Source organism: Phacochoerus africanus, chromosome 7, assembly GCF_016906955.1.
Source record: "Phacochoerus africanus isolate WHEZ1 chromosome 7, ROS_Pafr_v1, whole genome shotgun sequence".
In the NCBI taxonomy this organism is placed as follows: domain Eukaryota; kingdom Metazoa; phylum Chordata; class Mammalia; order Artiodactyla; family Suidae; genus Phacochoerus; species Phacochoerus africanus.
This window is the reverse complement of record NC_062550.1, coordinates 104,940,032-104,953,016: the sequence shown is the minus strand read 5'-3', so window position 1 is coordinate 104,953,016 and position 12,985 is coordinate 104,940,032. Positions and strand designations below refer to the sequence as shown.

Here is a 12,985-nt window from a genome sequence, read left to right as displayed (position 1 = left end):
GCTGCACCCGTTTACACGCACACCAGCAGTGTAGGAGGGTTTTCTTTGTTCCACAGCCTCACCAGCATTCAGTTTTTATAGACTTTTTAATCATGGCCATTCTGACTGGTGTGAGGTAATGTCTCTTTAAAGGTTTGATTTGCATTTCTCAAGTAACAGGAGATATTGAGCATTTTTCATGTGCCTACTGGCCATCTGTATTTCTTCTTTGGAGGAATGTCTGTTTAGGTCTTCTGCCCATGTTTTGATTGGCTTTTTTGTTTATATTAAGCTATATGAACTGTTTGTATATTTTGGAAGTTAATCCCTTGTCAGTAGCATTGTATACAAATGTTTTCTCCCAGTCTACAGTTTGTCTTTTCGTTTTGTTTATGGTTTCCTTTGAGCTGATGTTAAATAGTAGTTTAGGATTTTTTTATATGGGATTTGGGGTAACAATGGGTACCTTAAAAAGTATTATGTTTTACAAAACAAAAATGCCATTTAAGTAGATTTTCAAGAATACTAATGCTTTGGAGTTCCCTTGTGGTTCAGTGGGTTAAGGATCCAGCGTTGTAACCACAATGGCTTGGGTTGCTGCTGTGGCATGAATTCCATCCCAGGCCTGGGAACTACTGCCATGCTGCAGGCATGGCTAAAAAAAAAAAAAAAAATTAGCCCTTTGTTAAATCTAGGACATGATATTTAAATTTTAACTCAGAGAAAATATTTCTTCAAAGGTTTCCATTTGTGTGACAGAAGAAAGATGATTTTTTTATTCTTCAGCTAAATTGCTTGTAATAATGCTGTACCTGGGCTAGGGACCATCTCATAGCAGGTGCTGGAGAAGTATTTGCCAAAATGAAATCAAATGTGTGAGGCTCTGCATATCATACCTTGCCTTTCTGGATTTCAGTTATCTCCCCTGTGAAATGAAGATTTTGGCACATATGAACCTATGAATAATTTTCAGTCTTAATCTGCAGTTCATTTTAGTTTCCTTTCTTAATGTTTCCTACCTAGCGGTTTTCTTAAATTTATGGGAGATTATCTAATTTTTAGTACAATCTCCCATCTCTAGTAGCAACTTTTTGCAATGTAGACATTTGGATAATCACAGTTATGAACCTTTTGTTTTAAAAAATTGTGTATTTAATCACATTTGCTGTGAAAGAGATCAAATGACCAAACCGAAGAATACCCACATCAGAAAATCCTGCTGCTATGGAATATCTTTATAAAACATGATTTTTTTTTCAAGCATAGCTTTTATAAGCTTTTACCAACTTCATACCATCATGCTTTTACTATAAATTTAAAATGTTTTCCTTGTGTTTATAATTTTTAATAAGACTAGATTATTACAGCCTTTTAAAATTTAATGTAAATTTTAGTTTTCCTATTTTTGTAACTAGATCTTATAACTAAAAAATTATCTGCAAATGGACTTATGTAAATGATTTTGATATCAACATTTTGAATTATTACTTTGGGTACTATCCATTTGTTAATGAGTGTAATTTAGTTTTATAGTTTCCATTTCATGTGGCTATATTCTTTTTCTTTTTTTATTTTATATATATATATTTTATAACTCAGATGAATTTATCACATCTGTAGTTGTATTCATAACAGTCTGATTTCACAGGATTTCCATATTCTTCCTGGAGAGGAACTCACTAATTTGAAGTTTTTGAGAGAAACGTGTGAATGTACTCCTTCACCTCTCACCTCTCCCACTTACTATAGTTGATATTTTGCAGTTAGCATGGCTGTTTTAGTAAAAACGATTTTCCCCCCTCTCATTTCTTTAATGACTAATGCCTACTCTTTTCTGTCATGCTTTTGGATGGGAGGAGATCAGCGCCTTTTCAAAAGCATTCTAGGCGACTTCCTGTGCTTTTAAGGTGCACAGTTCAGTTCTCTTATGTCTCTCGCTGCCTTGGTGTGTGTACATGCTTGTGAAAAACAGGAAAACTAGACACTGGATGCGGAGTTTAACTATTGACTCTGGCCCTTGCTTAAACAGACCAAGTTGTGTGCAACTTAAAAATTATGAATATAATCCCTATGCAGTACTGTTTGAGAAAGTGTTTTTTATTCCTAATAATATACTTTGTAGCATTAAAAATGTAAATGATAATTCACCATGCCTAAATGTTTTTCTTTGGGAAAATAATGACTTGTATCAAGGTGACATTTTGGGGATAGAGGCTCTTATATCCTTGCAGCCAAGTTTAAAACAAAATTAAATAAAATCCGCACTCAAGCAGTGTGTTTACATACTTTGACCATTGTTTGTTCTTTTATCTCAAAATTGTTGAGCAGCATTTTTAGGGTATCTTGAACGCTCTAGATAAAAATATAAATCTATTTAGCTCTCTTTGTTCTAAATAGACAAGGTTATTTTCCACATTAAAAAAATCACTGATATTTATCAAAAGTGTGTTTGGTTGGTTGAAAGAAGCCTCCGATTATAAGTATAAAATCTTAACCAGTATTTTGAAATAGGTATCGTTTGTTGTTTTTGAATTTCCGTATTAAAATTTCCAATATATTGAAATCTCCTGTAGGATGGTTGCTTTGGAAATCTAACTGCATCGTTCACTCAATAATTGTGAATAATAATTATCTCATGTAATTCTCAGTCACTTTGAGAAAGAAATAGATCATCTGCCATCGATGCTTCCTCGTAATTCTTAGATTGCCTTTGTTCTATTTTTCAAGTTTAACATTGCCTCAGACAATTGGACAGGTTTTCATTGAGAAACTAGCTGACTATATCCTGGTGAAAACGACCTTTGGTGTTTCATTGGCTTGGGATGGAATATCTGGCATTTACCTCAAGCTGTCTGAGGAGCACAGAGGGAAATCATGTGGCCTTTGTGCAAACTACAATGGCCTTCAATCCGATGATTTCATCGTCCAGCAAGGTGAGTAAGTAGAGCAGCAGTGAGCGGGCACTCCTGAGATCGTCCTTCTCTGATAATCACGCTCTCTATACCCAGAGGAGTACACCTTACCCTAGGCTGGGCAAAATGGTGGCTATCATTTGTCTGGTGAAGTGACTTTGAGTGAAGCTTGAATGGGTAGATATTTTTGTGTTTTTCTTGAAGCCCCAAGTCTGTTTGCATTTGCTAAATCAATAGAAGTCAAGTCTTACTCATGTAACAAATACTAATGGGACATTTACTTTGTGTCTAGCATTGTGGTAGGAGCTTGGGATATACCAGGAAACAAAACAAAAACACCTCTCTTCTTGGGGTTTGTATTTTAGTGATGCAAACCCATCTGGGGCAAATTTATCTACTTTTGGACAAAAGGTATTTTGCATCTGGTCTTGAAAGGAATAAATTAAATTACTTCCACATAATAGTTTTGTAAATGTCATAAAATGTGTGTAGAATTTATAGAAGTTGAATAGCTTGGAAAGGTTTTCATCATGTATAATGGTATGTGTGTCATTTGTTCATCTATTCATCCCAAGTTATAAAACTAATCTCAGTGAGCTATTAAAAATGGGTTCTGTTTCAATATGCATACTGGTATGCAGTGGCAACAGAATAAGAGAATTACAGGATACAATGATTTAGTTCCACATATCGGGGTGCAGTAAAAAAGAATACTCTTCTTAGTACCAGCATACCTGGTTTTGGATCTTGCTCCAAAGATCCAAGTTTTATAACTTGGGGCATCTCATTTAATCTCTCTGATACTAAGTTTCTTCAGCTATAAACTAAGGATTAAAATAATTCTGAAAAAGAAAAAAAAAAAAAGAAAAAAAAAGTCGTTCCCATAGTGGCGCAGTGGAAATGAATCCAACTAGGAACCATGAGGTTGAGGGTTCGATCCCTGGCCTTGCTTAGTGGGTTAAGGATCCGGCGTTGCTGTGAGCTGTGGTGTAGGGTGCAGATGCAGCTCGGATCCCGAGTTGCTGTGGCTCTGGCGTAGGCCAGTGGCTACGGCTCTGACTGGACCCCTAGCCTGGGAACCTCCATATGCCGTGGGAGTGGCCCAAGAAATGGCAAAAAGACAAAAAAAAAAAAAATCTGAACTCACAGCACTGTTAATAACAATAATATACTTTGATAGTTTTATGATAGTTAAGATGAGCACATGGCTGTATTATTCCCAGCTCTTATGACATCAACATCCTTTAAGGTGGGCGGTATTTATTTAATTTTACAATGAGGACGCAAGGTGCCCAATACATAGCTGAGTTACGGATCCAATTTGCTCCCCATCCTACGCTTAGATATATGTGAAAGAAGTTAACTTGTATCTGTAAAGTGCATATATGTGTTGCTTTTGTTTTATATTGTGAAATTAATAAAGTTGCCCATATGTTATGTTTTAAAGTAATCAAAGTCCTGCTTAGAGTGTGGGCTCTGGAGTCAGATTGTGGGACTCAAATTCTGTTTTGCCACTTATCAAACTTTCTAAATTTAATGATATTCTAGTAGTATATACTTCACAGAGTTGCAAGGATTCAAAGAGGTAATCCCTGTAAAATACTTAATATGGTGCCTGGCTTGGCACATAGTTAATACTGAATGCATTTGAGCTAATTTATAATTATATCGTGGTGCTCTCAATAAGAGTGTGATGGAGCTAACATGAACATGTTTGAGTAAAGGCAGTGCTTTAAGAGGCCCTTGTCAAAATGCAGACATTTTCCAAGGATGGGCAATACTTCATCAGGATTAGTTTCCTAGTAGCTGAGGAACGGGGCTTTAAGGAGTCCATTTTTTTATGTGCAAAATGGAGATAACAGTAGTAGTGACCCTGAGAGCGTCCCAGCCTGTGAGGCTCTAATGAGGAAACGTAAGGCAAAATGTTCAGGAGTCTGCGAGCACAAGACAAATGCTGAGAGTGGGGGTCATTGTGAAACGGTGTCTTGCATGCAGGTGGGTAGTCAGAACGAGAGAGTTAAAACAATTTGGATCTTAAGACTGTATTAGGGTTTTGGACTCAGGCAGAACCAGTCAGATGGTGATGATTGATTTCTTTTTCTTCGGCATCAGAGCTTCGTGCAAAAAATAACAATCCAGTTCTCACTGTTAGAGTCGGAGAAGAGAGGTGCGGGCAGCCTCCCTGGAGACACCTGCGGAACGTGGTGTAGAAGTTGGGGTAGAAAATGGCATCGGCTCATCTTAGAGACAGAGGGACTCAGATTAGGATTTGACTCAAGAGTCAGACGGACTTTGATAACCGAGCACATAACATGGTTGCTCACACTGAGACAATGTAGCCGCGTGCAAAAACTATTCGATTATTTGTGGGGAAGACCAGGAGGAGGCAAATGGACTGAATTATGGCTGAATGGGCAGAAAGCAAGACTGACTCTGGAAAGTATATGGGAGCAGCCTGAAGAGAGATTTCAGCTTTCTCACAGTTTCATTTAGTGTACCATGTAAAGCAGAATACAGAAAAAAACTAACTTAAAATAATTTATGAGGACGGGATTAGAATCTGTCCTCCGATTGTCTCCTATACCGCAAGGACACACAAATACATCTGCCGAGGAGCTGTGTTACTTTTGGTTTCAGGATGCCTAGTATTTTCTTGGAGCTCAGCCTGTACTTGGTTGATCAGATAAATCTTTAGAGGCAAAGAGGTAGTTTGTTTGGATGCATGGTTTCTTAACAGCGATTAAAATTGTTTTTCTCTCTGCATTCCCATGCATTCATTCTTCAGGGACGACTTCACATAGGAATGAGCCTCTTCAGAATTTCCGTGGATATAGAAAGATTAGAGTTTGTTGTCTAGTTGAAATTCTGTTTCCATAGTTCTTGTCTATAGCCTGCTACGCATCAGCATAGAAACCCTGATTTACTCTTGTCTTTTCCAGCATAATCATTAATACTGCCTGTCACTCTCAAAAGTGTCCCAATGTGGACAATAAATTATTCTACTTGTATCATATTTTATAGGAAACAGTTTAATTTTAGTTTTGCAGGCTCTCAGACCATCAACTGACAGAGATTTAAAGCCTCATAGTAACCACCACTTGTGACTCTCCTACTAAAGCAATGCGGTGAAGATAGCTAAATATATGATTAGAAGCTGGAATTAAAGTAAACTCGAAGGGAATGCTCAGGTTGTTTAGTTATATTAAAATCTGTGCATAAATATGGAAATAAATGGGCCTTTAGGAAATGTTTTGGATTCTGCAAGCCTTTAAAAAAATGATGATGCTTTGAAATGAAGTATAAATTTACTTGAAAGGGACCTCAGTTTTTCCTTTTTAAAATCACTACGTTAGACCAGAGCCATGCTTGGAGGTTTAGCATGTGACATTTCCAACAATAGCAGAGATCATACAGTGGACCAGACAAATATGAAAGCTCTAGGATTCCAGTAATTTATGTAATAAATATGGCCAACTCCCTTGTATTTATTCTCTCCCTTACCTAGCCAAGGTATTTGGAGCACTTATTCGCTACCAGATACTAAATTAGGGATCCAGCATTAGGCCAGCTTACACGAGCTCTATCCCTTCATGCAGTGGAAGGCAAAAGACATAAAGGAACATACTAAAGTACACTTTTTGTGAGTGACGGTAGCCATAGAAAAAGGTGGAAAAGGGAGACCCAGAGCGGTAGAACAGGGTGCCTTTGATGGTCTGGAAGGCTTCTCTGAGGAGGTGATATTAAACAGACGCCTACACGAAGGGAGAGAGCAGAGGGAAGACTGGGGAGAAGCCGAGCCGCATCTGTGACCTACACCACAGCCCATGGCAACGCTGGATCCTTAACCCACTGAGAGAGAGGCCAGGGATTGAACCCGCAACCTCGTGGTTCCTAGTCGGATTTGCTTCCATTGCACCACGGTGGGAACTCTGGTATCAGGAGTCTTAATGTGTTCTGAGCATAAGTAGGAACTCCTCATCATGTTTGGACGAAAGGGGTTTACTTCTTAGTCCCCTCTTCTCCGGGTATCTTTTCCGGTCTTTAACTGTCTAGGAGACTTTCCTGCAATCTCCACACGGGCTTAAGACTTTTTTCATGTTGTGTAACCCCAAAGCAGAAGTATAATTTTAGTGGGGTGCTGACTGAGCTCAAACAGAGTAAAGAGCTGTCTGAAAATTTTCGTACCACACTTTGACTTGTGGTTCTTAGTTTTACGCGTATTTTTCCTTCTCTCTACAGCACCAGCTGCAGGCCAGTTAGTGTTCTGCTGGAGTGTGTGTTGTACCGTTTACTTTCAACCCTTCCCCACGTTGCTTCAGCGAAGTTGCTTTTTCTGCCAATGGTTTTAACTTTTATTTGGTATTGACACGTTGTCCAATTTATTTTTATTATTTCAAAGCAATATTATAGTTTAATATCTTTGGTAATTATAAAATTATGGAGCTTAACTTTTGGACTAGGAAGTTTTTGTTGATGAACTGTGTGTTTTTAGAAACTGATCCTATTACACATATTTTTTGTGCGTGTGTGTTTGTGAAATAGAGGACTACACAGAAGACATTGCTATGTTTGCAAACAGTTGGTTGGTGCAAACTGCAGATGACACCAAATGTATACCCACACCCTCAGATTTTCCAAATCCGTGCTCCAGTGGAATACCTGCGTTCGAGGTAAGTGTGCTGTGAACGATGGGGCATGTTGGATGTTGCACACATACATTGTGTTTGTATATGTGACACGAAGCAGTTTTAGTACACACACTACGTAATTACCCACTATTAAATTCAGGAAATGTAACTGCAGCAGGCATAACTTCAGGATTCTTTCAAAGTGGTAAATGTAAGGAGTTTCATAAAAGTAGTACTCATGAAAATATGTAGGTGAAAAAAAAACCAGTTGTTTAGAATTTATGAGGATAAATTACTTTCTCTTTCCTGGTAAGAACAGAGAGTCTTGCAAACACATCAGAAAAATGAAAATGCATGCATATCATCCAGTGTGTTCTAGTAAGTGCTGTCTCTTTCTGCACAGGCAATCTTCTTCAAGTGTCAGATACTGTTGCAGTTCCCTTTTTTGAGCTGCCACGAATACATTGATCCATATTTATATATTGCCAGCTGTGTTAACGATCTGTGCAAGTAAGTGAAGCGATTAGTATTTTCAATAAGAATTTCTTTCTCCAACAAGAAGAGCAAATACCACTTATATAACTTAACCATGTCAGCAGTTCACAAAATGTAATGGGAAATATGAAACATAAACTGTGCTAACTGCTCTTAAAAGCTCCGTGGATCACAGGTACCGTCTGAGTGTTTGATTTAAACACAGATAGAATACAGCAGTTCTTCTACATTTTTTGTGCTCCTGATTGCTTTTGGGAATCTAGAGATGTCTCTACACGCTTTCGAAAATAATGTTTTGAAATGCACAGAATAAAGCACATATAATTACAAAGTAAACTGTGTTGAAATAGAGTTACCAGAATCATAGAACAAATGAATTTCTGATCTGTGTCCTAACTACTGTAGCTTGACATAGTAATGAACATGAACAAAATTTTGAGATATCTACAACAGTGATAATTGGAAATGAAAATAATGAAAAAATTAAATATGAATTATTTACATCACAGAGTCACAGGTTCTGCTAAGAACATCGTGGTATGTTGTCTATGTGCATAAATGAAAGAAATGCTAAATGTTAGCAGGAGATTAGTGAAAATAAACTATAATATTTTTCTCACCCAAGGTCACAGACTCCGCATTCACTTTGCTGGTTAAGAACCTGTAGATGAGGGTAGATGCCCAGGAGACAAATCCAGTGAGATCATAATATGTGCTCATCAGTTGTACAACTTATTATAAGTTACCTGTTGTTGGCGTGAAGCCCTTTCTATTAATATTTTTTCAAACATTTACCAGGAAGATGTGATTATCTTGAATGTTCAAGAACATCTTAAGACATTTGAGCATGTTTGCATATTTTAAGTATCCCAAGAAATTAAATGATATGTAAGAATATTTCTGTACAAGACCAGGCTAATTTTTGTTTGAGTAAAACCCCTGAATTGGTATCTTGGGTAGCTTGTTAAGAGATTTAAGTTTATCAAAGGTGAAAAGAAAGAGGAAAGCTTGAAATGAAGTTATTGATGATTACTCTGCTTTGATTAAATTAAGAGTATTATACACACACAAATGTAAGGATATTTTCCAGATATTAAAATGAGCTTGTTTGGGATTCCTGCTAATGTCAGTAGGGGTGCAATTATGCCTTTACTTGCATGTATAGTCCCTGAATTTCAGGAATTTTTGGACTGCAGTAGGAGCTTTGAAAGCATACTCCCTCTGCCTAAAACATGGAATACTGACTGAGTCTATGTCTTACAATGTCTGTACTCTAACTGATTTTATTTTTCATTTAAGCGTTATTTTGTTGTATTTCTGTTCCGTCACCCAGTCTCTTTTTTGGGAATCTCTGTAGATAGTCCATTGTCCTTATTTAGCTTTATATATGGATTAAAAGTTGTTCCTATTCCATGGTGACTCTTTCTTGGCCTGTTCTCCAGTAGTCTTTTCATTTGTCTTATCGTTGTCATCCTTAGCACTCATTTCTCTAGTAGGCTGGGGTGAAGGATCATTTGGCAGATATGTGGAAGCCATTCTCTCTTTATTAGTTGCCCTGTTGTTTGGATGCTTCAGATGCCAAAGTATCAGCGGTTTCAATTAAATTGAATGCTATGTTTCTCTCACATAAAGTCCAGGCTGGCAAGTGGTCCTGGGTTTGCAGCACATGCCTACTCCATGAGTTTCCCATTGACTCAGTGATGTGATTGCCATTTCATCCCCCGAGGCCCATGGTATTATTCTCAATGGCATGGCCAAGACTAGATCACAACTGCCATGTCCATAGTTTAGCTCTTAGGAAGGGAGAAAAGAAAATAGAGGGCTGGCAGCCTCTTTAAGGAAGTGACCTGTAAGTTTCAGGCACATTCTCACTTTAAATACTTTGTCTAGAGGTTAGAAACATAGGCATAGCTGAAGCAAGGACAGCTGCGAAATGTCTTTGGCTGGGCAGTCGTACTCCCAGCAAAAACTTGTGGGTTCTAATACAAAAAGAAGAAGAAGGACCTGGGCACAGCAAAATAGCCTGCTGCACTCACTTTCTCTGAAATTTTGTCATTAAGAAGTCTTTCGAAATTTTGATGTATTTAGGCTTTGAATTTTGAGACCTCATTGCTTTCTTCAGGGTGAATGAAAATAGCAGGATGTTTTTACTAGTTGAGATCAGCTGACAACTAAAGATGTGTGTCTGAGGTGAAGAGTCCAGGCAGAGCAGTCCTGTAATACTAAAGAAACGGCATTATAATTAAGTGGGCTGATAAGGGGAGCGAGAAGGTACCAGACTTGCCCTCCAGTATTTCACCTGGGATGATACATACTGGCATTCTTTCCCCTAAAGTAGATTCTCTTCATTTTGTATATTAAAGGACTGTATCGCAAGGATTCTATATCATGAGAATAGACTTGTGAATTCACTGAACACAGATTAATTTCCTGCTTGGATTATAATAATATGTTTTTATACTATCATAGTATATTTATTTGCTTATACTATATTTACTTAATTGAAGTATATGTTGATTTTTAAAGTTATGTTAGTTTCAGGTGTATGACATGGTGGTTCATTATTTTTATAGATTATACTCTGTTTAAAGTTACTAGGAAATATTGGCTCTGTCTCGTGTGTTGTACATTACATTTGTATCTCATTTTATACCTAGTAGTTTGCAAGGACGCATGCTTTCTATGCAAAGTGCCTTGAATGTGAAGGAGAGACTGCTCATTTTATCAGGGAGGGCCTACCAAGGCTCCATAGAGGAGGTGACATCTAGGTTCAAATTTGAAGGAAGACGGAGTAATAGTCCTTGAACTGATGTCCTCCTGTTTCTGCTTTTAAGAATGCTAAACCTAGCAACAGAGATGTTTTTTTTCATTTTGCCACACCCAAGTCAATTGATTTAAAACAACCATTATTTAATGCTCGTTTTCCTTATTAAAGTTAACACAGAGTGGAAAAATAAGCTCATTTCCCCCCTTGGTAAATTGGGATAATAATTTCCTTCTTGCCTGATTGTTGTGTTTTCATACAATGCCATATGCAACGTCCCTAGAATGTTCCTAGAGTAGCATAGACAATAAAGAATTTATTAATAAATGGCAACTATTTGAATAATAGTTACGTTGGGTTGGAAAACCAATATTCAGTTACTTTGTTAATTTTCAAAGCCTCCATTAGTTGTAGGAAACAATGCACATATTTAAAGTAATCATAAATTTATGATTTTGTAGAAATTAAACAAATTTAGCTTACCATATTTCTCAGAGACTTCTTGGAGGTTTAGAATATTTTCTGAGCTTCTGAGGTTCATACGCTCAGTCCTTATTTGCTCGTAAAGCTCAGTTAATTGAACTAGATAAGCCGCATGACTCCAATTACAGTAGCGCAGGATAAGTGCGATTCGAGACAAGCGGCTTTTACAATAGAGACACTGAAAAAGCCAAGGTTCACAAAATACAACATTCTTAAGGTCATTATCTTGTGAGATATTTAACTATTTAATTTTGATTTTCAGTTGGGTTGAATAACAAGGCTACTACCATATAAACCCTGTTTATTTTGTATATGCCTTGTTAATCCGCTTTGAGAATTGGCAGAGCTTTTGTATTTGTTTGGAGGAGTTTCTAGGGTGATGATAAGAAAATACTTAGAGATTATTCAGTCTTGGCAATACACGTAACTAGCTTTAGTAATTTAATCTTGAAAGAATTAAAAATCTTCTTTTACATCTTAAATTAAATGTGATCTAATCTTTCAGAAGTGCCACAGATGATTCCTGTTGGTTTTATTCCAGTGTGTCGACTATCAAGAGTGCGGTATCTTGGAAATAATTTTCGTATTGGATGTTTTTGTTGTGATAGAACTTTATCTGCTCTAATAGGATTTATTAAATTCTGAGAGGCTTGGGATGCTTTAGGTGGAAGCAAAAAAAAAAATGTATACAAGGATTCTGGGAAGAATGTCATAATTAAAATAGAAATCTTTTTCAGTGTCGATACTCCCCTTGCATCCAAAGAAAAGTGGCCAAGTTACTGAAAGACTTAGATGAAAACGATTTACCTAGGCTTAAAAGCTGGGATCCCACGGTGATGTGGTTTTTTCATCATCGTACGTAATGTATTATGTATATAATGTGTTACGTATAAACGGATGTCAGGTACTATTGGAATATCCCCCACACACTCTGCGTTTCTTGAGATCAGGAGAGCTCAGCGGTGTGGTTCCTGTCAGTACTTCCTGTGCGATTCTGGATGTGTCCTTTCCTTTCCAGAACTCATGATGATGACACCTATTGCCGAGCAGCCACCGAGTATGCCAGAGCCTGTTCCCATGCTGGCTACCCTATTCACGACTGGCGAGATGACTTTCCCGCATGCAGTACGTTCTTATTTCCCAAGCCTTGTGTGCTTCTGTTAGTTTTAGGCTGATTCTAGCACTCAAAACTTACCCTAGTACTCAAAAGTAGTGAATTGCAAAGACGTGTTGTTGATACAATAATATTGGTCAACTTGCATGTTTTCAAAACCCTGTAATCTTTTCGAGAGAGAATGAATAAAGCTGACTTACAGCTCTCCTCTCTACCCGTTTTAGTTGATAAATGTGATGATAGCTTTGTCCACCGGGACTGTATCAGCTGTTGCCCACCAACCTGCACGTTCGAGAAACAGTGTCTTGGGAGCAATCTCCGCTGTCTTGATGGATGTTACTGCCCAGACGGTAAGTGCTTCATAAAAGAAACCATGTCTGCCCTCGTAGAAACTAGGACCCTGTAATCTGAGAATCATGGGTTAATGTCTTCTCTTAGGATGGTGGGGCTCTGGCGATTCTCTTCCGTTGTAGGATTTGATCCTAGGAGGAATGGCTGCTTTTCTTTAATAAAAAGCCTTGTCTCTGGCGTTCTGCTGTGGCACAGTGGGTTCATGATCCAACACTGCTGCAGCTGTGGGTGCATGGGTGCCACCTCTGGCCGGCACAGC

General features: G+C 37.8%; 1 protein-coding gene across 1 annotated transcript in view; it reads left to right on the top strand.

Annotated features, from left to right (window-relative positions):
• Window positions 1-12,985, top strand: part of OTOGL (otogelin like) — a 152,670-nt gene that overhangs the window by 20,516 nt on the left and 119,169 nt on the right. Inside the window, exons 8-12 of the mRNA XM_047785805.1 lie at window positions 2,707-2,912; window positions 7,434-7,561; window positions 7,923-8,029; window positions 12,280-12,386; window positions 12,600-12,725. Coding sequence (XP_047641761.1) covers window positions 2,707-2,912; window positions 7,434-7,561; window positions 7,923-8,029; window positions 12,280-12,386; window positions 12,600-12,725 — 674 coding nt within the window. The remainder of the gene's footprint in view (window positions 1-2,706; window positions 2,913-7,433; window positions 7,562-7,922; window positions 8,030-12,279; window positions 12,387-12,599; window positions 12,726-12,985) is intronic.